We start from the raw sequence: 27840 nt of genomic DNA on the forward strand, positions 1-27840 counted from the left end.
AGTTTCCTTTAGCTCCAGGGAACGTGCCAGCTCTGTGAGCTATACTGAAGAAAAAAAAAGCCAGAAATTGCATTTAAAAATCGGCACCGACCTACACTTCGTATTGTGTAAAAAAATTGTAAAAGATTCATTATTTTCAATGGATTTTCATTTGTAAACCGAAAACTACATTAGTCGAAGTGTTTGTAAACCGAGGTCCACCTGTATTTTAAAAGCAAATATTATTTAAAAACATGTTATCTATTGTCTGGTTTCTTCCTCATGTATTTCTCTTCAACCTAGATATGAAACATTTGTTTCTTCAAGCAAGCAGCAATATCCTTTCAGACAAGATGGCACGTGTTGATTTGGATGAGACTACACCAGAGATCAGCATCCTCACCGAGGTAACACTCATCCTATTAATATTGACCGGAAGCCGTTGAGTTTAAGGGAAACGGTGTCATGCAAATTGACAAAAAGCTGAGGAATTCAGATTCTTCTGCATGTGGACCTTTGGGCCATGCAGCCATTTTGGCCTTGGGGCCCCTTCAGAAATAAAAACAGCGCAGTGGTTAAGTGGTTAGCACCTTTGCCTGGCGGTACTAGGGGTCGTTGGTTTGAATCCCAACCACGGCACCACCTGCATGGAGTTTGCATGTTCTCCCTGTGCCTGCGTGGGTTTCCTCCCATCCTCCAAAGACATGCTGGGAGGTTAATTGGCTCCTGTCTAAAATGTTTCTAGTATGAATGTGAGTTAGGGACCTTAGATTGTACGCCCCTTGAGGGTGAGGGACTGATGTGAATGTACAATATATATGTAAAGTGCTGCGTACATTGATGGCGCTATACAAGTACCTGAAATAAATTAGGCAGAGACCTGTCCTCCTGTACATTATACAGTATATAAAACACTGTGCAAGAACCTGTAATAGGAAATCATTTTTGTTCATACACAGGATTAACAGCAGTTACTTGTGTGTAGCAGAAACGCTACGTGGACCTTTGGGCCATACAGTCATTTAGGCTTCGGGGCCCCTTCAGAAATGAAAACACTTAACTTTGCTCATACACAGGACTAACATCTTCAGACCAAAGTTCATCCTTTAGGCCCCTTTCACACGAATGGACCGATGTCCATCTTTCAGGCGAACCCGATCAGTCCATCCATAGATTTCTATGGACCGGCACCCGCCAGCATCTGATCGGTTCCCCATCCGTCCAGTGGATTGGATCAGCTGACAATCTGGTGGAAACGAACGAGCGGTCCATTTCCATTCATCCGTCCCATTGAAATCAGCTGTGTCTGTGTCTGCTCTGCAGCAGCAGAGAGGACAGACCTGTCATCTGCCTGCTCAGCGAAGATCAGCAGAGAGATTCACCCCGTGTGAAAGGGGCCTTTGATCTGCAGATGAATGAACAGAATGATACAAAAGTAACAATATGTTACCTTGTATCTTTCTGTAGCATCTCACTGAGCTCTTACTTTCCTATTGTGGGCTGAAGACTTACAACATTTCTGTAGACTGAATGGTGTCAGCCCTTCCTAGTTGTCTTTTTCTCAACTTCAGAATACCAGAATGCACACCAAAATTATGATTCTGGTACAAATCATTGGCAAGTTATTTACAAATAAAGTGTTTTTTTTCCATTTTGTGCTTTTTTAAAACGTGAAATGTATAAATATAGGTTAAAGGCATATATATTAATGAACAAAACAAACAAAAACAAAAACGTTTAAATATTAATGATTGATAAAACAGAAAAGAACAAAAACAAAATCATCTTGTAAATGCTAATTGAATAAGGAGTTAATTAGAGATGATTAAAGTAAACTAAATGTTAATAAGGGGTTAAACAGGGAAACATTTTATTTAAAAAACTGCCTGACATCATCTTCAGACCAAAGTTCATCCTTTAGGCCCCTTTCACACGAATGGACCGATGTCCATCTTTCAGTCGAACCCGATCAGTCCATCTATAGATTTCTATGGACCGGCACCCGCCAGCATCTGATCGGTTCCCCATCCGTCCAGTGGATTGGATCAGCTGACAATCTGGTGGAAACGAACGAGCGGTCCATTTCCATTCATCCGTCCCATTGAAATCAGCGGGCTGTGTCTGTGTCCACTCTGCAGCAACAGAGAGGACAGACCTGTCATTCGCCTGCTCAGCGGGGATCAGCAGAGAGATTCACCCCGTGTGAAAGGGGCCTTTGATCTGCAGATGAATGAACAGAATGATACAAAAGTAACAATATGTTACCTTGTATCTTTCTGTAGTTTCTCAGCAGTGTTATTTATAAACATTGTCAGACTCCTTTTCTTGAGCTTCCGACCTGCTCTGTGTACACAACAATGCCGACTTTGATGAATCCAAGCCGACATTGCTGTTTACTGGAAGGGGGGATCCTGGCAAACAGGGAAAGAGAGAGACTGAATGTGCCATACACATCCTACCTACAATGATGAACTGCTCCACATGCCCAAAGTCTGCAACTGGTTACACAAAATGCCTGGGGGGTGCCCTGACCGTGCCTCTGAAGCGGCACATCTGTACACTGTATAAAACTTACTACAACAAATCTAACATTTACAAAGAAAATACAATTTAAGCTGCCAGTAAATTACATTTTCCTGCCAGTTTGGTTTTCTTTGTAAATAAGAACATAGGGAATCCCCCATCAAAAAAAAAAAAAGAAAAGGCTGACAGAGAACGGCAATGTTTCATGTTTTATTCGTTTGTAAATACCATAGTGACACGGTACTACTTGTGGGGGGTGATGAAGATTTTTTTTTTTTACAATGATTGCTTTTACACCCATAAAGGCTGTAAAAGCAATCATTTCTCCTTCTCTCTGGCTGCATTCTTGCAGCCATTGAGAAATACTGTTTGAGCTGCGATTGGTCACAGCTTGTCACAGGGTACAAGGCTGTTGTGAATAGCCCTGTACCATGTGATCTCTGTGATCATTCACAGATTTCACATATAGTAAGCAATGATGTCAGAAGTGACATCTTGCTTACTACTCTTCATGTGATCACTGATTTACCAATCAGTGATCACATGATCGGGACCTCACACAGAGGTTTATGAACGGCAACCCGCCCCTGCACTGACACTTTCCGGCCGTTTATATACAGAGGGTGGATGGGAAGTGGTTAAGGTAATGCACTAGGCCGGTGCGCCCTCTGTTTGTTTTTCTCTATTCAGTATATTTGGACTCCCCCAGTCTTTTGAGGGCAGCACGGTGTGCATATCCCAAGAATTTTGTTATGTGATCCTAACTACATTGCAATCGTCCCTAAGCCAATCCCTATTTCTACACACATGTCATTATTATGGGGAGGATACCTTGCTAGGGGGTAACCCCTGGGTTAAGCACCTTTTTCTCCAAAATTATGAAGACAGGTTATGTGCAACCTTTCTTTCTGAGGTATTTGTGCAAATGTACTATATTTGTTGCATTTGTGTGTTGATCCACTAAACGGATGGCTCATTTGTTGTTAGTTTACCGGGGGCCACCAGCTCCCTAACAATCATCCTGAGGGAAGATTCCACATTTAGCATCTGTATTGGTGCTGCTGCTAAATGTGTTACTTCATGATGCATCTGAGGTTCAGTGTTTAGAGGGCGGGAAGCAGGGGCGGACTGACAACTAATGGGGCCCCCAGGCAATAGGGGATCATGGGGCCCCTGTGTCCTTGCCCAAACTCAAAAAAGCCTATTAAAAAGGTACCAGGGGCATCTCATGGGGCCACATACTGACCCCGGGCCCGGGCCCAAGTTTCCAAATGGTCAGTCCGCCCCTGGCGGAAAGGTGAACAACCCATTTTGTTCAGCTGTTGACCAAACAGGAGAAATTCATACCATGTTTAACTTCAGTCTGAACCCAAAACTCATCTCCACAGATAATATAACCTCAAGCTTAACCTTTGTAAAACTGATTAAATATACAATATTTCATATTCATTTTTATATTAATGTAGGACGGCAACATCATGTCTCCAAGTGTTCATGGGAAGGCCTACAGGTAAGATAAGAAGCATACATACTACTAGCATTGTAGATTTGTGGATAATATATATATATATAGTCACTATATTGTCAAAAGTATAGGGCCGCCTGCCTTTCCACGCACATGACCTTTAATGGCCCCCCAGTCTTAGTCCGTAGGGTTCAATATTGAGTTGGCCCCGCCCTTTGCCGCTATAACAGCTTCAACTCTTCTGGGAAGGCCGTCCACAAGGTTTAGGAGGGTGTCTATGGGAAGGTTGGACCATTCTTCCAGAAGCACATTTGTTAGGTCAGACACTGATGTCGGGGGAGGAGGCCTGGCTCGCAGTCTCCGCTCTAATTCATCCCAAAGGTGTTCTATGGGGTTGAGGTCAGGACTCTGTGCAGGCCAGTCAAGTTCCTCCACCCCAAACTGGCTCCTCCATCTCTTTATGGACCTTGCTTTGTGCACTGGTGTGCAGTCATATTGGACCAGGAAGGGGCCATCCCCAAACTCTTCCCACAAAGTTGGGAGCATGAAATTGTCCAAAATGTCACCTTAAGGGTTCCCTTCACTGGAACTAGGGGGCCAAGCCCAACCCCTGAAAAACAACCCCACACCATAATCCCCCCTCCACCAAACTTTACACTTGGCACAATGCAGTCAAGCAAGTACCGTTCTCCTGGCCACCACCAAACCCAGATATGTCCATTAAATTTCCGGACAGAGAAGTGTGATTGGTCACTCCAGAGAACACGTCTCCATTGCTCTAGAGTCCAGTGGCGGCGTGCTTTACACTACGGCATCTGACGCTTTGCATTGCACTTGGTGATGGAAGGCTTGGATGCAGCTGCTCAGCCATGGAAACCCATTCCATGAAACTCTCTACACAATGTTGTTGGGCTCATCTGAAGGCCACACCAAGTTTGGAGGTCTTTAGCGATTGACTCTGCAGACTGTTGGCGACTTCTGCGCACTGTGCGCTTCAGCATGAGCTGACCCCGCCCTGTCATGTGACATGGCCTACCACTTGGTAGCTGAGTTGCTGTTGTTCCCAGTTGCTTCCACTTTGTTATAATCCCACTAACAGTTGAGCGTGGAATATTTAGTAGCCAGGAAATGTCACGGATGGACTTATTGCACAGGTGGCAACCTATCACGGGACCACGCTTGGAGTCACTGAGCTCCTGAGAGCGACCCATTCTTTCACCAATGTTTGTAGAAGCAGTCTGCATTCCTTGGGGCTTGATTGTATATACCTGTGTCCATGGAGGGGATTGGAACACCTGAATCACATGATATGGAGGGAGGAGCCAATACTTTTGGATATATATATATATATCTGTATATAGTATATATATAAAAATATAGTTTTAGCGCTAAACAGAAAAAAGAAAATATATTCTCATACACTTTACACTTCCAGTAATTTGCTTAAGAGGGATCTATATTTGTTTTATTATTTAGGCTTGAACTCAAACCTGGCCAGCTTTTCTGCTGCTCGGAGACGGGGATTAAATTCCAGGTGAAATCGCCGGTCACAATTGATTATGAGCTGGAATACGGCAAAGACTACATAAAACAAATCAAAGACAGCGGCTATGAACTCGTGGGTCCTCTGTTCAACATCACTGTTGAGCCAGGTGTGGTGTCCAGTGTGCACCTGCCACATTATTTGTATTTAGAAGGTAGGTCGCAGACTATGAATGAAAAAAGCACACAGGTGCTGCAAACACCTAGCGTGTTATCCAAGGTTTAATAAAATGTATAAAAAAGACATAAAACATACTAACAAAAATAGCACAAGAGAAAGCCTGTAAGGCCACAATGATGGCCGAAATGGTGGCGGAGTGTTCGACTGGTGGTGTGGTCGGCCTGCTGACGTGTTTTGGGGACGTGTCCCTTTCAGGGGCGGACATTTGGAAATATGGGCACTGCCCGAGGGCCTGGGGTCAGTAGGGGGCCCCATGATCCCCTATTGCCTGGGGGCCCCATGAGTTGTCAGTCCGCCCCTGGTCCATTTCTTCAGAGCTGAAGCCAACTTGAGAAGGTGCCCTAATCTATATATGTGTGTGTAACCAGTACCGCCTATAACAGGACCCCTCCCCTCAATTTCAAAAGGGAGGGGAACATGATAATTAAAAACAATATAGTATATTATAAAACCATGTACAAATGGTTATTATTGCATAGATGATGGGAACATATCTACAATAGCACATGAATGCAAAGATCCAATAGTTGGCCCTGTAGAACTGATAAACACAGCATGATGATTAATGGAGGATAGAATGTGTGCTGAAAAAATAAACCCCCCCCCAAAAAAAAAATAAAAAAATTGGTACCTTGAAGGGCTAGATGAATAGCGTGCATCAAAATTACCCGATGAAAATGGAGCTGGATGGGTCTATGTGTACAAAAGAAAATGTGGAAGGCAGAATGTGGCCGCTCCCACATGGAAGAAAAATATATGTGAAATATATTTTTTAAAAATTCTTCCCAAATATATTGACATATATTTGAAATGCTACAATTTTGGTCACATTCAATATATTTAAAAATATATTTCAATAAATAAATAAATATATACAGTCATGGCCGAAATTGTTGGCACCCTTGATATTTCTCCAGGAAATCATGTATTTCTCACGAAACGTATTGCATTAACACATGTTTTGCTATACACATGTTTATTCCCTTTGTGTGTATTGGGACAAAACAAAAAAAGGGAGGAAAGAAAGCAAATTCGACATAATGTCACACAAACCTCCAAAAATGGGCTGGACAAAAGTATTGGCACCCTTTCACAACTGCGGATAAATAAGAATGTTACAAGCATGTGATGCTCCTGTAAACTCACCTGGGGCAAGTAACAGGTGTGGGCAATATAGAAATCACACCTGAAAGCAGATAAAAAGGAGAGACGTTCACTTAACCTTTGCATTGTGTGTCTGTCTGTGCCACACTAAGCATGGACAACAGAAAGAGGAGACGAGAACTGTCTGAGGACCTGAGAACCAAAATTGTGGCAAAATATCAACAATCTCAAGGTTACAAGTCCATCTCCAGAGAACTAGATTTGCCTTTGTCCACAGTGCGCAACATTATCAAGAAGTTTGCAACCCATGGCACTGTAGCTAATCTCCCTGGTCGTGGACGGATGAGGAAAATTGATGAAAGATTGCAACGCAGAATAGTCCGGATGGTGGATAAGCAGCCCCAAACATGTTCCAAAGACATTCAAGCTGTCCTGCAGGCTCAGGGAGCATCAGTGTCAGCGCGAACTATCCGTCGACATTTAAATGAAATGAAACGCTATGGCAGGAGACCCAGGAGGACCCCACTGCTGACACAGAGACATAAAAAAGCAAGACTACAGTTTGCCAAAATGTACTTGAGTAAGCCAAAAGCCTTCTGGGAAAACGTCTTGTGGACAGATGAGACCAAGATAGAGCTTTTCGGTAAAGCACATCATTCTACTGTTTACCGAAAACGGAATGAGGCCTACAAAGAACAAAACACAGTACCTACGGTAAAATATGGTGGAGGTTCAATGATGTTTTGGGGTTGTTTTGCTGCCTCTGGCACTGGGTGCCTTGACTGTGTGCAAGGCATCATGAAATCTGAGGATTACCAAAGGATTTTGGGTCGCACTGTAGGGCCCAGTGTCAGAAAGCTGGGTTTGCGTCCAAGATCCTGGGTCTTCCAGCAGGACAATGACCCCAAACATACGTCAAAAAGCACTCAGAAGGGGCGTGGCCGAGCCGCGAGTGAAGATGGCCGCGTAATCACGGAGCTCCCGCCGGCCGGTTCCTACCTTGCTGCCGCTCTGCACTGACGGGTGAGACATCTCCCCTCTGCTATGGGGAAGACCGACAGGGCACCCTCTGGGGCCAGATCGCGGTCCCCGCGGGGTCAGAACGCTCAGGGGAGGCATATAAAGGAGCTCTTCCGCTCCCAGCTGAAAGACGGGCCGCAGCCCTCTCCCTCTGCAGCGTCCTCCCCCTCTCCCCCTCCCTCTGCAGTCTCTGACACAGGCTCTGCAAGCACAGCCGAATATGCTGTGCTGGACACAGTGCCACAGCTGGATTCCTCACATTCCTCACGTGCTACACATTCCCTATCATTAAGGGACCTCCAGGCTGTGGCAGCTGATATAAAGACCACCTTAACCACCACATTAACCTCTGCCCTCTCTGAATTAAGGGATGACATCCGCTCTATGGGCACAAGGGTGGAGCGGGTGGAGCTGGATACCAGGCAGAATCAGGCGGCAATTTCTGATTTACAACAACAATCAGCGCTGCATGTGTCGACCATTCGAGATTTTTATAGACACATTGAGGACTTAGACAATCGTGGACGCAGACGCAACATTAGGGTCCGGGGCCTTCTTGAATCAGTGGAACCTTGTGATGTCCCTAAAGCGGTAATAGCTATCTTTAATGACCTCCTAGGTCGCCCACCTTCAACCATGATTGCCATTGAACGTGTACACCGGGCGACCCGTCCTAGGGGGGAAAACACAGACCCTCCCAGGGACGTAATTTGCTGTCTTGAAAGTTACCCGCTTAAAGAGGATATCCTCAAATGCGCCAGGGGGAGAAGACATCTTGCTTATGAGGGGGCGGAGATACAGCTATATCAGGACCTCTCCAATCTGACCCTGCAACAAAGGCGGGCGCTGCGCCCCCTATTGGATACTCTCCGCACGCGCAACATCCCCTATAGATGGCGGTTTCCGTTCTGCCTTTCTGCTCAAGTGAATGGCCGTAATTTCAACCTACGTGTTCCTGAAGAACTGCCATCTTTTTGCTCTGCTTTGGATATTCCTCCGATTGCCTTACCCGATTGGAACGGGTCTATGAGGTTGCCAAGTGCCCCAGATCTGAGAGCTGAAGATGGTGCAACGGGCGGGCCTAACCCTGCTCAGCGACGGCGCCGGATGGTCCCTTCGACACCTCCACGATTCCCTGCAGGGGCCTCTATGGACACTTCCAGTCCCACGGCCTCCCCGGCGCACAGGAAGCCTCGGCACGAGAACCAATGATCCGCTACACCAGCAGGCTTTCAGCCTCCGTTTTTCCAGTTTTCCTGTTGATTTGTGATTGGCCAGCTACTTTTGCTTTGAGTAGGGCTCTACTGGTTTGCCCCAACGGTTACTGTTGCCTCGTTACAGTCGCTCTCGCAGGCTTTAGTCATCCATGTTGATATGCCACCTCCCCAGGTTTTGGGGTGATATTTATTAGCGTACAGGTCAGGAGACTTGTTCAAGATCGACACCCGGTATACACCCCATTGGTTTGCGGATTCTCCTTGCTCTAACAAGCATACTGCTCTTGCTCTGGATCTCTGCGCCTATCGCATCATGGAGTTACCTCCCCGCAGTATATTGCCTACTGAAGAAGAGTGGTCTTGCTCCTACGGCAGGGGTCTTTATCTCCTTCCGGGTGCCCGGTTCACTTCCTGTCTTAAGCTCCTCTTGTTCCGGTTTGGTGAAAGCTCTCGGGAAGGCCGGCTCCTTTCAGTTTGTACTGCACTACAAGCCCAGGCCGCGACCCGGCTTCATCTGAAGGATTTTTGCAGCCTTTTGGGGTCTATTTGACCGGAGGGAGTTGCCTCTGCTCCTTCTTCGGACACGTGCTCTATATGATACCCGTGGTTACTTTTGATATCCTTTTTGAGTTCTGCACTAGATACGGGATTTTGATGAGGGGCAGTTGTTATTTAGGGGGAGGGGGGTGGGACGGGGGGGAGAGGGATCTACCTCACAATGCTGCTGCCAGGGGATTGATGGGAGCCCTGTTACATTCTGAACGATGCCGCGTGAATGACCATCACCTCTGCGCACTTTGTTTGAGGCCTCACGGAGCAGGTTGGTGTACTCCCCTGTGACCTGCTTTTATGTAAGCGCTTACGGCTGTCTTGGGGCTCTATGCTTCCCCCCAGTCCTGGGGGTGTGCCCCCCCTCCTTTCAGCATTGGTTATGGGAGAGGTGCTGCTCATTCTCGTGGGTGTCACAGGGGTTTTGGTAGAATCCGTTCCATATTTTGCTATAATTAGATGAGCTCGTCTCCACGGGGTAACAGTTCTGGCACTGAGTCTGGGGATCCTGAGTAGTACGGATGCCTGAAGCTGGGGTATACTGTTTTCTAGGGTTCTCTCCTGACCTCAGTTTTTGTATTGAAATTTGTTTTTCCTGTATGGCATTTGTTTATATGTTATGTTGTATTATTGCTTCTTTAATTGATAAGCCTGTATTACTCCTTACGGCCTCTCACAGATCTACTGTTTTACATGTCCTGCCTGTAGGTTCTGTTCTTATACGGATATAATTTGCCCTGTCCTCATGCAGGATTGGTTAGCCCCTCGATTTTTCTCAATCCGTATAATGGAATATCTGTGACCTATTATCCCGTCACTGTTGCCCCTTTTTGCCAGCGTGCCCGCCGCGGGCACCCGCATACGCCTCCTGGCTTATCACCTCTTGGGGTTGTCCAAGGTCTTTTCCCTTTTGGCTTGGCCTTTACTGTACACAGTATTACATGCCTTGCTTGAGCCCCCCCTTTTTCAACACTCACCCTCCTTTAGTTTTGTCTTTTTGATTATGCACTTTGCGAGGCGACCGGCCGGCGGTTGCTTCACTCTTGGCTCAACGCTTACTTCGTTCCCCACACAGTGAGCTCTGTGAGCTTTCACTGACCTCCTACATTAGGCTACTATTATTAGTTTCCTCTCCTCTACTTTTTCTTTTCTCTCGTTTTCCTTCCCTTTTTTTCTTTTTTGGCTCTGATCTCTTTCTTCTTCTAACTTTCCTCCCTCTTTCTGTACTCTTCCTTTCATACGTGGACTAGCTGGTCTTCTCCCCGAGCCGTGTAGTACTTTCACCCCTTTTCTTCTCTCTCTTTTTTTTTTTTTTTTTTTTTTTTTTTTTTCTTCTTCTCTCTCTCTTGGGAGTTCTCTTATTCCTTCTCTTTTTTCTTGCTCTCTACCCCCTTACTTCTCTCCCTTTTCTCCTACTCCCCCCCCCCCTTTTTTTTTTTTTTTTTTTTTTCTTCTCCCTGCTCGTTTGTAGTTGTGTCATCAGGCTTCCGCGATCAAGCTCTGCAGTCATGCTTTCTCCCGCCTCTAATGCGGGACTGCTGTCCTTAAAAATTCTTTCACTCAATGTTCAGGGTCTGAACACTCCCGAAAAGAGATCTATGTTACTTTCTTACGCGCATAAGCTAAAGGCGGATATACTCCTCCTCCAGGAGACGCATTTTCGCCGGGACTCCATACCCAAGCTTTTTAACTTCAGATACCCTACTGTTCTTCATGCCACCAATCCACTGGCTAAATCGAAAGGAGTGGCTATCCTGTTTGCCAGACATCTCCCATTTGTGCTACAGGATTCCCTTGCTGACCCGGAGGGCAGATATCTGTTTGTCAAGGGCTCTTTTTCCAACAGACCCATCACACTTGCCAATATTTATGCTCCCAATACCAAACAGGTTACGTTTATGCGTATGACTGCTGCTACTTTGGCTGAGTTTCAATCGGGTATGCTGATAATGGGGGGGGACTTGAATGTCCCATTAAACCCATTGCTAGACTCCTCTTCGGGCAGTTCATTTTTGCCTTTTAAGGCCCTCAGGCAGATACATTTGCAGTTGCAACACTTGCAATTACATGACTCCTGGCGCACACTCCACCCCACTGTTAAGGATTACACGTTCTTTTCTCCGCCGCACAATAAGTATTCTAGGATTGATTACCTTTTTCTGTCACAGTCGGACCTCCCATTTCTACATGCTGCATCTATAGAGCCGATGGTTCTCTCCGATCACCACCCCATAACCGTAACCTTGCGGCTCCCGGAGAAACTTGCTCGCTCGAAGCTGTGGCGCTTAGACGCCTCGCTTCTTGCAGACTGTGCTATTGAACAAGATATTCGCTCTCATCTGTGTGAATATTTCTCTTTGAATGGCTCTTCGGATACCTCCCCCCTTACGCAATGGGAAGCTCATAAATGTGTTATCCGGGGTTGCCTTATAGCGGCAGCAACGAGACGTAAGAAAGACAGACAGCAACGTTTGAAGCTACTTACAGATAGGATACGCTCTCTGGAGAGGGCACATAAACAGACTCTGGCTGCGTCGACTCTTTCGGAACTCACCAGTGCTCGCTTGCGACTTCTTACTGAGCTGGGCAAAGTGGTCAAGAAAAGATTCATCCTCTCCCAAAAGCTTTATTATGAGTTTGCCAATAAAAGTGGGAGGTTTCTTGCTCGGGCTCTTCGGGAAAAACGATCCCATATGACTATACATAAAATAAGAGGCCCTGACGGTGTGATGGCCACGTCCAATCCTGATATTGCCTCTCAGTTCGAACATTTTTATAAGTCCCTTTATAATCTTCCACCAGAACGTCCCCCGATGCACATTGACAGGCCTAGAGCGTCCCTAATCTCTGAATTTCTTCGTCTTCATGGTCCAAACGCTCTCTCTGAGGAGACGGTTCTATCGCTGGACCAAGATTTGACCTTAAGCGAATTGCAGTGCGCGGTACGGCAGTTGAAAACGGGCAAAAGTCCGGGTCCTGACGGCTTCTCTGCAGCTTATTATAAATCCTTTCTGGACATTCTGAGTACTCCATTTCTTTCCGCTTTCAATACTCTTTCTCAGTCCCCTAGGCCACACCATAGGCTGTTGGAAGCACACATTTCCGTCATCCCCAAAAGCGGTAAAGATACCTCCCAGGTATCTAATTACAGACCCATCTCCCTGCTAAATGTGGATATTAAGTTGTTTGCAAAGATGCTTGCTAACCGACTTCTCCCTTTGCTCCCTTCCCTCATTGACTTGGATCAGGTGGGATTTATCCCTGGTAGAGAAGCTAGGGACAACACTATCAAGGCCCTTAATCTCCAACACTGGCTTTGCAAATCTAACTCTCCGGCCTTCTTCCTTTCATTGGATGCTGAGAAGGCCTTTGACAGGATTGCTTGGGATTATTTGCAGGGATCACTGATGGCTTTGGGCCTGGGCGAGAAAATGATAAACTTTATTATGACCCTATACTCGGGCCCTACAGCTCAAGTTCGGGTCAATGGACACTTATCGAACCCTTTCCGCCTGGGAAATGGCACTCGTCAGGGTTGCCCCCTATCCCCGCTTCTGTTCGTCATTTCCCTTGAACCTCTTCTGAGACAAATTCGCGCTAACCCAGATATTAAGGGGATCAGGATAGCAGACAAAGAATACAAACTTGCTGCTTATGCGGATGATATCCTCCTTTTTTTGGCTGACCCTCGCACCACCCTACCGAGTTTGCTGAAAGACTTTGCTTTTTTCCGCTTTTTGTCAAACTTGAAAATTAATTTTTCAAAGTCATACGCCCTCAACATAACCCTTCCCACTGATCTCGTCTCCTTCTGTGAGTCTCATTTTCCATTTCAGTGGGTGAAGGATGCCCTTCCATATCTTGGTGTACAACTTACTCGCAATCTGGACGACCTTTATGCCAAAAATTTCTTACCGGTTTTCAAAGTCATTCAGGAAGACCTAAACAAGTGGCATCGCCCCTGCTTCTCTTGGTTTGGTAGGGCTGCCATTATTAAAATGAATATACTTCCGCGTCTCCTTTATCTCTTCCAAACTTTGCCAATTCAACTTCCTTTGACATTCTTTGCTTCTTGCAAGAAACTATGTTCCTTATTTTTATGGAATCACAAGCGTCCGCGGGTCTCGTTCTCTCAGCTGACTCGTCCCAAACTCAGCGGGGGCATTGGGCTCCCTGACCTGCACCGCTATTACTGGGCGTGTCATCTTTCCCGCATAGTCGATTGGCACATTCATTCTGCTTCCAAAGACTGGGTCCTTTTGGAGAAGGCTTTTTCGCCCACTCCCCTACCATCGATCCCTTGGCTATTGCCGAAACACACACCTCAAGTTCTCCTCTCCCATCCTTTGATAGGTCCCACGTTAGAAGTTTTCCGTAAGGCCTGTAAAACGTCTTCCGTTTCGGACTCTCCTAGTCCCTTGACGTCGATCCGCCTGAATCCAGATTTTCCCCCAGGGTTGCACAAGGATTTTTTATCAAATTACTGGCCATACGCTCAGATTTTAGTAAAACATTTTCTTCACTCCGGCAAGGTGAAAACATTACAGGAGCTGAAGGTTAGCTTGAATATCCGCGAATTCCCTCTCTGGGCCTTTCTTCAGATTAGACACTTCCTGCTTTTCCATAAATCCCGCCATAATTGGACTCGCCCTGTTACTCCATTTGAATCCTTATGCTCTCAATCCGAACCGCGGAAGCATTTGATCTCTGAGATTTATCCTCTCCTAGGGGACAGCAGGACTTGCACTTCTTTCCCCTCTTGCCGTGCGTGGAACAGAGACCTAAAGACGGATTTATCAGAGTCGGATTGGGACCGCATTTTTATGTACTCCCACTCCTGCTCGAGTAATGTTTCGACGCAGGAAAATGGCTTCAAATTAGCCACTAGATGGTATCGTACTCCCTCCAGAATTCATCGGTTTAACTCTTCTGTCCCTGACGTGTGCTGGAGATGTGGGACACCTGATGGCTCTTTCTTGCATATTTGGTGGTCCTGTCCACTTATTCAACCATTCTGGCAGGAGGTCCACCGGTTGGTGACTTCAGTGACCACTCTGCCCATAGTTTTCTCTGCTGCTCAGCTATTGCTTCATCATACCCCCATTCCTAGGAGTCAATATTTCAAGTCCCTAGCGATGCATATGATCAACGCAGCCAGACTCTGTCTTCCTGTGCTATGGGGCTCCACTCACCCCCCAACTATACGCGATTGGCTCAATCGAGTAGGCAAAGTGGCGGAAATGGAGGAACTGATTGCGACTGCACTTGATCTGCCAACTAAATACTCACATGTTTGGGCCTGCTGGACCCACTTTGTAACTACCCCTGAATTCGGATCTCTCATGGGTCGGGATACCTGATTGAGCTCAGCCCTACCTCTGGTTATGCCCTTGGTTCTCTCATAATCTGTGTGGTTATGACCTCTTTTCCGGTAATTTATATTTGCCTGCTTAGCTTTGGTGAGTGTTTAAATTCTTGACACTCTCATTTATGATCTCCAATAACAATGCTGACACGAACGTCGCAGCCCGGACCCTTCGCTTCCCTTGCTTCCCCCCCTTTTTTTTTTTTTTTTTTTTTTTTTTTGCCTCTTATTCCCCCTTCTCCCTCTCCCCTTACTCTACCCCCCACCCCCTTTTTTTTTTTTTTTTTTTTTTTTTTTTTTTTCTCTCCCCCTCTTTCTCTTCTCTCTCTCTACTATGACTCCCATTCTTTTCCTTTTCTTATCCTTTTCTTTCTTTCTATTCCCCTTTTTTCTTTTCTTTCTCGACAACCTCTTAGTCTTCGATCAGGCTTAATCTTCATTTTATCCAGGATTACTTGGTATATGGTTAGCTTCTCTCCTCTAGGATAGTCAATGGTACTCACGACGTCTTCTCTTATACTACAATGCTCACTTAGCCTCATGATCGTGTACTGCTTTTGGTTTAGGCTCTGAAGGTTCATTTCCTCCATGCTTAGGCCAGTACGCCAATATTCACTTGGTGGAAGTAAGCTGTTATCACCTTCTATATTGTACATTTTTGAATCTTGAGTACTACAGGTATATCTCTGCCGTAATTTGCCATGCTTATGTTATCCATAGTGTCGCACTCTACCATGTTGTTTCTTCCTGTATTTTGGCTTAAGCTGTGTCTATGACCTGATTGATGCTGCGTGTGCATTTCTTTATATTTTCCTGTAACATGTTGTCACTTCTAAATAAACTTTTATGGAATAAAAAAAAAAAGCACTCAGAAATGGATGGCAAAGAAGCGCTGGAGAGTTCTGAAGTGGCCAGCAATGAGCCCAGATCTAAATCCCATTGAACACCTGTGGAGAGATCTTAAAATTGCTGTTGGGAAAAGGTGTCCTTCCAATAAGAGAGACCTGGAGCTGTTTGCAAAGGAAGAGTGGTCCAAAATTCCGGGTGAGAGGTGTCAGAAGCTTATTGATGGTTATAGGAAGCGACTGATTTCAGTTATGTTTTCCAAAGGGTGTGCAACCAAATATTAAGTTAAGGGTGCCAATACTTTTGTCCAGCCCATTTTTGGGGTTTTGTGTGACATTATGTCATATTTGCTTTTCTGCCTCTGTTTTATATTTGTTCCAATACATACAAAGGGAATAAACATGTGTATAGCAAAACATGTGTTAATGCAATACCTTTTTTGTGTGAAATACTTGATTTTCAGGAAAAATATCAAGGGTGCCAACAATTTCGGCCATGACTGTATATATATACACACTGCATGTTGAAATGCGTTTTTATTACAAAATATATTTCAAATATACTGTATGTCTTTAAAATTACAAATCTACATTCTTGAAATACATTTACAAATATATGTTAAAATTACTTTTTTATATGTTAAAAAAATCTGAAGAATACAGTTGCAAGAAAAAGTATGTGAACCCCTTGGGATTACGTGGAGTTTTGCATGAATTGGGCATAAAATGTGCTCTGAACGTCATCTAAGTCACAACAATAGAAGAACACAGTCTGCTGAACATAATACTACACAAACATTAGATGTTGCCATGGTTTAATTGCACATAACATGTAAACATTCACAGTGCAGGGAGGAAAAATTATGTGAGGCCCTAGCTTAATGACTTCTCCCAGAGCTAATTGGAGCCAGGAGTGAGCCAACCTTGACTCCAATCAATGTGATGATATTGGATGTGTTGCTGACAGCTGTCCTGCCCTTAAAAAACACACACCTGTTTTGGGTTTACTGGTTTCAAGAAGCACTGTCTGATGTGAACCATGCCTCGCAGAAAAGAGCTATCAGAAGACCTACGATCAAGAATTGTTGACTTGCATGAAGCTGGAAAGGGTTACAAAAGTATCTCCAAAAGCCTTGATGTTCATGTGTCCACGGTAAGACAGACTGTCTACAAATGGAGAAAGTTTAGCACTGTTGCTACTCTCCCTAGGCTTGGTCGTCCTGTAAAAATGACTGCAAGAGCACAGCGCAGAATGCTGCATGAGGTAAAGAAGAATCCCAGAGTGTCAGCTAAAGACCTACAGAAATCTCTGGTACATGCTAACATTTTTGTTGACACATCTACAATAAGGAAAACATTGAACAAGAATGGAGTACATGGGAGGACACCACGGAGGAAGCCATTGCTGTCCAAAAAGAATATTGCAGCACGTTTGAAGTTTGCAAAAGAGCACCTGGATGTTCCACAGAACTACTGGCAAAATATACTGTGGACAGATGAAACCAAGAATGAGTTGTTTGGGAAGAACACACAACACTAAGTGTGGAGAAAAAAAGGCACAGCACACCAACAAAAAAACCTCATCCCCACTGTAAAACATGGCGGAGGGAGCATCATGGTTTGGGGCTGCTTTGCTGCCTCAGGGCCTGGACGGATTGTTGTCATTGATGGAAAAATGAATTCCAGAGTTTATCAAGACATTTTGCAGGAAAACGTACGACCATCTGTCCGCCAACTGAAGCTCCGCAGAGGATGGGTGATGCAACAGGACAATGACCCAAAGCATACAAGTAATTCAACAAAACAATGGCTGCAACAGGACAGAATTTGCCTTCTGGAGTGGCCCAGTCAGAGTCCTGACCTCAACCTGATTGAAATGCTGTGACATGACCTTAAGAGAGCGATTCACACCAGACATCCCAAGAATATTGCTACACTGAAACAGTTTTGTGAAGAGGAGTGGTCCAAAATTACTCTAGATCATTGTGCAGGTCTGATCTGCAACTACAGGAAATGTTTGGTTGAGGTTATTGCTGCCAAAGGAGGGTCAACCAGTTATTAAGTCCAAAGGTTCACATACTTTTTCCTCCCTGCACTGTGAATGTTTACATGTTATGTGCAATTAAACCATGGCAACATGTAATGTTTGTGTAGTATTATGTTCAGCAGATTGTGTTCTTCTATTGTTGTGACTTAGATGACGTTCAGAGCACATTTTATGCCCAATTCATGCAAAACTCCACCTAATCCCAAGGGGTTCACATACTTTTTCTTGCAACTGTATATTTTAAAAAATATATATTTTTAAAAATATTTTTTGTATATTTTATAATATATAAAAAAACACATTTCAACACCACCACTCCCCTCCTTCTTCCCATCAGTGGCTTGAGAGCAGGGCCCAGAATTTCTCATTATGCTCTAGAGTTTGAAGTTCCAGAAAAGTTTCCTTCATGATTCTCAGGCATCAGCTAGCAGCAGGCGTCCATAGGGTTGGTGTCACCCAGTGTTGTAACACTCGGTGACACCCCCTCCGAGAATTCCCGCAGAATGGATCGGATCAGCAGATCTGATCCATCCTGCGGTGATCGTTGGCTTTCTTTACAACTTACCTTTTCTTGGAGCCGGTCCGGGTGTAGCGGCAAGATGTGTCTCCCATGTACATATGTCCCCCCTGAAGCAACTGCGCATATCCCGGTTTCAGGCATGATCAATTAACGATTGATCGTGCCTGAAACCAGGACATGCGCAGTTGTGTCAGGGGGGACATCTACATTGGAGACATCTTACTGCTACTCCGGTGTCACCCCGTATAGGTTGCATGCCGACGATCCCCGCAGGATTGTCAGCATGCAACCTATACGGGGTGACACCGGACCCGCTCCAAGAAAAGGTAATTTGTAAAGAAAGCCGACGATCCCCGCAGCATGGATCTGATCCATCCTGCAGGGATCGTCGGCTTGCTTTACAACTTGCCTTTTTGTGGAGCGGGTCCGGTGTCACCCCGTGCGGTCGGTGTCACCCAGTGCGGACCGCACCACCCGCACCTGCCTCGGGTCGCCACTGGTTAGCAGTGATTGGTTCAGACCAGGGGCGGACTGACAACTAATGGGGCCCCCGGGCAATAGGGGATCATGGGGCCCCTGTGTCCTTGCCCAAACTCAAAAAAGCCTATGAAAAAGGTACCAGGGGCATCTCATGGGGCCCCCTACTGACTCCGGGCCCTTGGGCAGTGCCTGAGTTTCCAAATGCTCAGTCCTCCCCTGGTTCAGACCCTATATGATGCTAAACTGAGGCTGTCTAGGCACTACTGAGTCAGTAGGGGGTCCAGGGTTCAGTATGAGAAGGCTACATGTACCTCCTGTTAGTGGCCTTGAGTACAGGACAGGCAGGTCAGGTAATTCTCCATTGGCACTGCTAAGGGAAATGTCTTGGATTACAAACAGGACAGAAAGATTTGGAATTGTGCGCTCCAGCCTGTTACCCTAACTTATCTTTGGAGTTTTGACATTTGTACAGCACCATTGTTCTTTTTACAGCATTTTAAATACATTCATGGCCAAGGTTTGAGGATACTTGACCATCACATCCCCATAGAGCTGTCCATCAGAGAGACTGTAACTGTCCGTTTGCCTGCAGTTTATAGTGTCATTAAGATTTGACCGTCTTTATTAAGCCCCCAACGTTGGTCTCATCATGATTCTAATAACATCCACTGCACAAGCCATGAAGACCAGATAGGCCTTTCCCCCCGAAATGCATCGGATGTATCCAATGCTCTTAACCAATAAACATTTCAAAGGGACCTCTAAGTGATATGAACGTTTGTACTTGGCGCACCTCAATACCCACCCCGAGGGGGTGTATTACCTATACTTATGTAATGCTCTTTTTACATTTACAGGTCTCGGTAGGGACATATCCAGCATTAAATATGGCCACTTTAAGAAAGAAAAAGTACATTTTAAAACCCCAACCAGCGTTAATGCATCCTACATTGTGTTGGAGGATCCCACTTTCTCCCGTGCCGGAGCTATGATTCGTTCCACTTCCTTTTTGACACTGAAGAGGAGATCCATACCAATTAATGGGAAGGTTCTTTTATACTTCCGTATAGTGAGTCCACACAATGAAGAAATCAAAGAATACCGCACTCATTTGTATCTGGTGCCGTGCAGGAATCCTGATCTGCAGGTAATATGTCCATTATTATTATTATTATTATTATACAGTATTTATAAAGCGCCAATAGTTCGCTCAGCGCTGTACATTACAAAGGGGGACAGAACATGTGACAGAACAATACCAGTACAATGCAAAACATGAGGGGATCGAGGGCCCTGCTCTTTGGAGCTTACAATCTAGGAGGGAGGGGATGGTGGTACAGGAGGAGATAGCTGTGGGGGATGGAGTGGTAGGAAGAGTGGAGGAGGTCGGCAGGTTAGCAGGGGGTGGGGTAGGCTTCCCTGAAGAGATGGGTTTTCAGGGTGCGCCTAAAGGAGAGGAGAATAGGTGATAATCTGATGGGTTTGGGCAGGGAGTTCCAGAGGATGGGTGACACCCTGGAGAAGTCCTGGAGGCGGGCATGGGAGGAGGAGACCAGGGAACTAGAGAGAAGGAGGTCTTGTGAGGAGCGGAGTGTGCGTGTTGGGCGGTACTTGGATATTAGGTCAGTGATGTAGTTCGGGGCAGTATGGTGGACAGCTTTGTACGTCAATGTTAGGATTTTGAATTTGATCCGTTGCGCAATCGGAAGCCAGTGGAGGGATTGGCAGAGGGGGGTGGAGGACACTGAGTGGAGGCCAGTGGAGGGATTGGCAGAGGGGGGTGGCGGAAACGGAGCGGTTGGAAAGGTGAATGAGTCTGGCAGCCGTATTCAGGATGGACTGAAGCGGGGATAGCCAGCGGCGAGGCAGGCCAGTGAGGAGGGAGTTGCAGTAGTCGAGTCGTGATATGATGAGGGAGTGGATGAGCTGTTTAGTGGTTTCTGCGGTTAGGAACGTGCGGATTTTGGCGATGTTGCGGAGGTGGAGTCTGCATGAGTTTGTTAATGATTGGACTTGGGGCTGGAAGGATAGGTTGGAGTCCACAATGACACCAAGTACTCTGGCCTGCAGGGCGGGTTTGATATTGGCGTTGTTGGATGTGATGGAGAAGTCAATGGGGGGTGGGGTCCATGTCCATGTGTATTTTACCTTACAGGTCCCTGCCCATCTGATTGACATCATGATGCACAATGCAGGATGGTATTGAGGGTGGGAGGGAAGACCAAAGCAAAAAAATGAGTATTATACCCTGTATATGCAGGGGGAGGGTGGGGATCAACAGTGTATTATTTTTTGGGCCAGCCAAAAGCCAGTTGGGCTTTCAAAGCAAGTGTTTTAAGAGTAAGTGTAAGGGCTCATGTACACTGCGGCTGATAAACTCACGTTTAGGATCTTTTCTGCATTTTTTTCAGCAGCCCCTGAACTTTCCCTAATGTTCTCCTCTGTGTCCGTGTGTACATCATCATTTACAGTCGTTTACAGGCAGTTGAGTTTACAGTCGGTACAGAAAACGTGCGTTCAGGAGTAGATTTTATCAGCATTTCAAACACCAAACGCTTGTAAACGTGTTTATAAGCGTTTGGAATTTTTTTTTAACTCTTCCATTTCCAGATGCTGTCCAGAGCCTTTTTTCATCATGAAAAATGCATGTAAAGCGTTTTCCCGTTGCTCAAATGGACCCGGTACACCGTACTTTGAGGTTTCACATGAAAGAAAATGTTAGACACGGCTGCAATAATGTCTGCACAGAAATGAGCCAGAAAATCCAAACACCACAAAAAAAGACAGCTAATCTCAACACATACTGCTCTCTCTGCTTCTGCTCTCTCTATGTCTATGTCTGAAATAGTTAATTTTTTACTGTTTTTCAGTGCATTCTGGACATTTGAGAAGGTCTCCTGAGGTTATCTTTAAAAAACACTTCTAAACCAAAACGCTCATAAAACTGAGGGAGAGGAGAAACAATGCAATACTAGTCAGTACCAGTGTGCAAAAGTATATTTGCTTTGAAAGCATAAATCCCCTCTAACGTTGGATGTCCTACATGTATGAATGTTGCTGCGTTATATAGAACTTTTAGAATAGTTTTTTTTTACATTTTAGAATGGGGTGCCTCAAGACTGTCCAGAACTTTAAAGGGTGTCTTCACTGAAAAAAAGGTTGGGAATCACTGGTCTAGAGCATGGGGCAAATCTGGTTTTCCAATCCACCCAGGGGTTGTAGGTGTACCAGGGGTGGACTGACCATTTGGAAACTCGGGCACTGCCCGAGGGCCCAGGGTCAGTAGGGGGCGACATGAGATGCTCCTGATACCTTTTTCATAGGCTTTTTTGAATTTGGGCAAGGACACAGGGGCCCCATGATCCACTATTGCCCGGGGGCCCCATGAGTTGTCAGTCCGCCGCTGAGGTGTACTCACTTAGAGTGCTCTCCTGTAAGCCATGTGGACAAGTGCAGCAACCAGGCATGTGAGCTGGGCGACTTTCTCCTGCTCCACAGGTGGTTCCCTCAATAGAGTCCTGTGAGGTCTGAGCTTCCACCTTCCAGACTCCAGGCCTGCAGGCAGGTCCCATCCAGGCAGACCCGCTCACAGCCTCACAGCACCTCGCTCTCTGCATCTCTCTGCATCTTTACCACAAACTCTTCCTCCTGCTCCTCCTGACTGAGCAAGCTCCTTCACCATTTTAATGGAGTCCAGCCCCTTCTAACTGCCTGTTGGAGATTGGCCAGAGTCCCTAAAGGGGTGCAGTCAGCTACTCCTCGGATCTTCCCACTGTCCCCAAGGTTCTCCCAGAGAACCTCAGATCAGGGGAAATCACAGAGAGGCTTGTCTGAAGAGCTTCTCAGCCCTGTCCCAAATTTGACCCCAGCTGGACTAGCAGCTCCTAACTAGCCAATTTGAGATCTCTAACGGCCCCTAGCATAACTAGGAGGGTGTTACATACATATATATTAACTATAGGCCGAAAAACACGTATAACTTTTTTCAAGCAGGTCTGTCATTTACACCCCCTTGCTGCTCGATAATATCAAGATAGATGTTAATTGTTATAATTTCAGCATATAAAGGATATCTGAACTCATAAACAAAACTAAAATATCAGGAGACAGGTCTCTACCTCTCAAAAAATATATACTGTCTACAGGGGTGGACTGACCATTTGGAGGGCTGGGGTCAGTAGGGGGCCCCATGAGATGCACCTGGTACCTTTTTCATAGGCTTTTTTGAGTTTGGGCAAGGACACAAGGGCCCCATGATCCCCTATTGCCCGGGGGGGCAATCATGAGTTGTCAGTCCGCCCGACTGTCTATATATAGCGGGGGGGGGTTAGGAACCAGTAAATCGCAGCCAGGTGACTGGTGGATTGTGGTCTGGGCTCGCTGAACCGCCATCCCAGAGCATAGAACAGAGTGCAATGCAGAGGGACTACTTGTAAAGTTGGACTGTAGAGTCACATAAGCCGATGCCTCCTCTGTAATGCCGGCTCCTGTCCCATGCCGAGTGATACCAACTGCACTCCACCTCTTATCCCAGCTAACGGTCTTCAGAGTGGTGCCAGCAGCAGGAAAGGAGAGATCTTCAGGTGAGTGTGAAGCAATACACTGGGCATATCAGTATAGGGCTGCTTTCACATTGGTGTGCTGCGGTTTACCCACACTGCGGGTGCAGTGTACCTGCAGCTTTCCCGGGTTTGCTGCGCTGAGCCATAGACTTCTATTGTATTCTGCGGGTTTGGCACACTTTCTGAAAGTGCACCACACCTGAACAATATAATAGAAGTCAATGGTAAAGCGCAGCTAACCCAGGAAAGTTGCAGATGCACTGTGCTGCACCCGTGGTGGAGGTAAGCTGCAGCACATCAATATGAAAGTAGCCTTATAGGGGGCTCAGAATAGTAAAGTTGGACCGTTGTTCGTTCGATTTTCTCATAGTGTGTAATAGACCTAACATGGTAGACTTATGAACAGGGGTATTTGCTACGTTCAGTGATGCCTTCAAGCCTTTAGCTATTACTTTGTTCTTCTTTACCTCGTTGAGGATTCTGCATTGCGCCTTGAGAGTCATCTTGGTTGAGCCCCACTTCTAGGAAGAGTAACCACATTACTAAGCTGTCTCCATTTATAGGCAATTTGTCTCACTGTAGACCAGGGGTCTCCAAACTTTCTATAGAAAGGGCCAGTTTACTGTCCGTTAGACTCTAGGACGGCCGGACTGTGGCCAGTGGGAGTACACAATTAGTGGGATTAAAAAAAATTACATAGTGCTTGTGGTCAGTAGGAGGAATAGTGCGCAATCATTGGTGTCAGTGGGAGGAATAGTGCCCCATAGTTGGTATCAGTGGGAAGAATAGTGCTCCATCATTGGTGTCAGTGGGAGGAATAGTGTCCCATCATTGGTGTCAGTGGGAGGAATAGGGCCCCCTCGTTGGTGTCAGTGGGAGGAATAGTAGCCCATCAGTGGTGTCAGTGGGAGGAATAGGGCCCCATTATTGGTGTCAGTGGGAGGAATAGTGGCCCATCAGTGGTGTCAATGGGAGGAATAGGGCCCCATCATTGGTGTCAGTGGGAGGAATAGTGTTCCATCAGTGGTGTGAATGAGAAGAATAGTGCCCCATCAGTGTTGTCAGTGGGAGGAATAGCGCCCTATCATTGGTGTCAGTGGGAGGAATAGTGCCCCATCATTGGTATCAGTGGGAGGAATAGTGTCCCATCAGTGGTGTCAATGAGAGGAATAGAGCCCCATCACTGGTGTCAGAGGGAGGAATAGTGCCCCATCAGTGGTGTCAATGGGACGAATAGGGCCCCATAATTGGTGTCAGTGGGAAGAATAGGGCCTCATTGTTGGTGTCAGTTAGAAGAATAGTGCACCATAGTTGGTATCAGTGGGAAGAATAGGGCCCCTTCATTGGTGTCAGTGGAAGGAATATCATTGGTGTCAGTGGGAGTAATAGGACCCCATCATTGGTGTCAGTGGAAGGAATATCATTGGTGTCAATGGGAGCAATAGGGCCCCATCATTGGTGTCAATGAGAGGTATAGGGCCCCATCATTGGTGTCAGTGGGAGGAATAGTGCCCCATCATTGGTGTCAGTGGGAGAAATAGTGCCCCATCATTGGTGTCAGTGGGAAGAATAGGGCCTCATCATTGGTGTCAGTTGGAAGAATGGTGCCTAATGGTTGGGAGGAATAGTGCCTCGCATCAGTGGAAGAAACAGAGCCTAAAGATAAAAGCCAGCAGAGGGCCGCATCCACCCCGCGGGCCACAGTTTGGAGACCACTGCTGTAGACAGATGAAGGCCTAAACATTTTGAGATTCCAGCCTTATGCATATTAACTATTCGTGATTGAAACATCTTCAGGGAGCTCCATTTTGTGAAGCATGGTTCACCTCAGTCGATGGCTCTTATAAACAGCAATCGCAAACTGTTTAATCGTCTTTTATCAGTCAAAGTAGCTCTGAGCTACACCTTCAAACTCATTCCATTATTTGGACTTCAGGTGCGATGACTTCTGACTCCAAGTAGCTTTCGTTGTCTATGGGTTGACTTATGTTTTCCTCCAGCACTATGAATGTTTAATGGATGCGTTCAATAAAGACACGAAAAACTAGAATTGTGTGTTATCAGCTCAAGAACATTGTTTGTGTCTAGTGTTGTGACTGAGACGAGGATCAGATCACATTTTATAGCAAATACCTGCAGAAAAGGAGTTAATTCCCTGGGGGTTCACATACTTTTTTCTTACCACTGAAATAAAATGATTCACTAATAGGACTCAAATACATCAACTTTTCTCAGCCTTGTTTTAGTGTTTTTTTTTAGCCCTCCTTGGTTCTCCATGATGAAAATAATTGTACTTGTTGAATTTAGCTTTACTATTTATTTCAGGTACTTATATAGAGCTGTCAATTTATGCAGCGCTTTACATATATATTGTACATTCACATCAGTCCCCGCCCCCAAGGAGCGTACAATCTAATGTTCCTAACTCACATTCATACATACACATACTAGGGACAATTTAGACAGGAGCCAGTTAACCTCCCAGCATGTCTTTGGAATGTAAGAGGAAACTGGAGAAAACCCACACTGGCACAGGGAGAACATGCAAACTCCAGACAGGTGGTGCTGTGGTTGGGATTTGAACCAACAACCCCGGTACTGCCAGGGGAAGTGCTAACCATTTAGCCACTGTGCTGATCTAGCTTCCCATATGGAATAAAAATATATATGAAATATATTTTAAAAATATTCTCCCCAAATATAGTGCCATATATTTGAAATACTAAAATTGTGCAATTTTGGCCACATTCTATATATATATATATATATATATATATATATATAGAGAGAGAGAGAGAGAATATATAATATATATATAGAATATATATATATATATATATAATATATATATATATATATGTACACTGCATGTTGAATTATTTTTTTATATGTTGAAAAAAAATCTGAAAAATATATTTGAAATATATATTTTTGAAATATATTCTTCAGATTTTTAACATATAAAAAAGTCATTTTAACATATATTCTTACATATATTTGTAAATTCATTCCAAAAATGTAGATTTGTATTTTTAAAGACATACAGTGTATTTGAAATGTATTTTTAAAAATATGTTTTATTTTTTTGTAATAAAAACTCATTTCAATATGCAGTGTGTATATATATATATATATATATATATATATATATATATATATATATATATATACACAGTACATATATATTTTTTAAATATATTGAATATGATGACCAAAATTGTAGTATTTCAAATATATGTCAATATATTTGGGAAAAACATTTTTAAAATATATTTCACATATATTTTTCTTCCACATGGAAGCAGCCACATTCTGCCTTCCACATTATCTGTTGTACACATAGACCCATCCAGCTCCATTTTCATCAGTTAATTTTGATGCACGCTATTCATCTAGCCCAAATGTAGATTTGTATTTTTAAACACATACAGTGTATTTGAAATGTATTTTTAAAAATATGTTTTATTTTTTGTAATAAAAACTCATTTCAACATGCAGTGTATATATATATATATATATATACACAGTATATTTTATATATATTTTTCTTCCTGTGGGTTATATTGCTAATTAAGTGAGAAGCACACGCCTTGTACATGACTGCTGTTTTACATTGTGGATTATTCAGGGGACATTTTTATTCATTTAAAATAATTCTTTGTTTCCATTACATACAGAGACTTGATGATCAGAAGGAAAAAACTGGATTTAATAAGATTGATAAACCTTCCAACACCATATTAATCTCTGGGGAAACGTACAAAGTGAATGCTGAAGGACCGAACGCCAGTGTTATACCAGAGGTAATACTTGGCAGTATTTTTAGTGTGCTTTACTAATCGGAATATGGAAGCTCTTTAAAAATAGGGGGGTCTCTAGGTACCATCCAGCTATATAAAGGAGTGCCCCTCTTCAATCACAAAAAAGTAAATAGTATGTAGCACTCTCCAAGTTAGGGAATAGGATGCTAGGTACATTTAGTCTGGCTCCTCTGTGTCCAGTGGAGCAGTTGTTGATTGCTTTATCCTGCTCAGTTTTTCACAGGCTGATGGTCTGATTCTATCCCCTGCATTCTAGGGGGTTCTGGAATCACAGTGGGAGGAAAGGCAGAAGGGCATAATTATGGGGAGGTGTACCAAGTAGGTGGCTGGAGAACCCCTAAATAGTTTGAGGCCTGGAGCAGAAATTGAGTAGGTCCAGTCCTGCAGGAGGAGCACCTAACCTGAAGGGGCTCTGCCCCTAAGGGCACTTTGCTTGAATGCTGCATTATTCTCCATGAGGTCCCAACTGTAGCATAACTATTTGGGACCTCATTTAGAGGGCCTATTTGAAGGGTTTCAACCGGGATTCTGGTCTAGAGAACTTACTGAAGAGTGCCTGATGGAGGTTAGAAGGATGTTTCCTGCTGTCCAGTGGCATTGTGTTTTCTCCCTCACTGAAG

At 44.9% G+C, this 27840-nt stretch overlaps 1 protein-coding gene across 1 annotated transcript in view; it reads left to right on the forward strand.

The window, feature by feature from the left end:
- Positions 1-284: 284 nt before the first annotated feature.
- LOC149435975 (NACHT, LRR and PYD domains-containing protein 1b allele 3-like) overlaps positions 285-27840 on the forward strand; it is a 49095-nt gene continuing 21539 nt past the window's right edge. The window contains exons 1-5 of the mRNA XM_089662192.1: positions 285-386; positions 3969-4012; positions 5444-5664; positions 19695-19984; positions 27077-27202. Of these exons, the coding sequence (XP_089518318.1) occupies positions 285-386; positions 3969-4012; positions 5444-5664; positions 19695-19984; positions 27077-27202 (783 nt within the window). The remainder of the gene's footprint in view (positions 387-3968; positions 4013-5443; positions 5665-19694; positions 19985-27076; positions 27203-27840) is intronic.

The sequence above is a fragment of the Staurois parvus genome, unplaced genomic scaffold, assembly GCF_062004578.1.
Source record: "Staurois parvus isolate SC_StPar_1 unplaced genomic scaffold, SC_StPar_1.0 ptg001435l, whole genome shotgun sequence".
NCBI classification, from domain to species: domain Eukaryota; kingdom Metazoa; phylum Chordata; class Amphibia; order Anura; family Ranidae; genus Staurois; species Staurois parvus.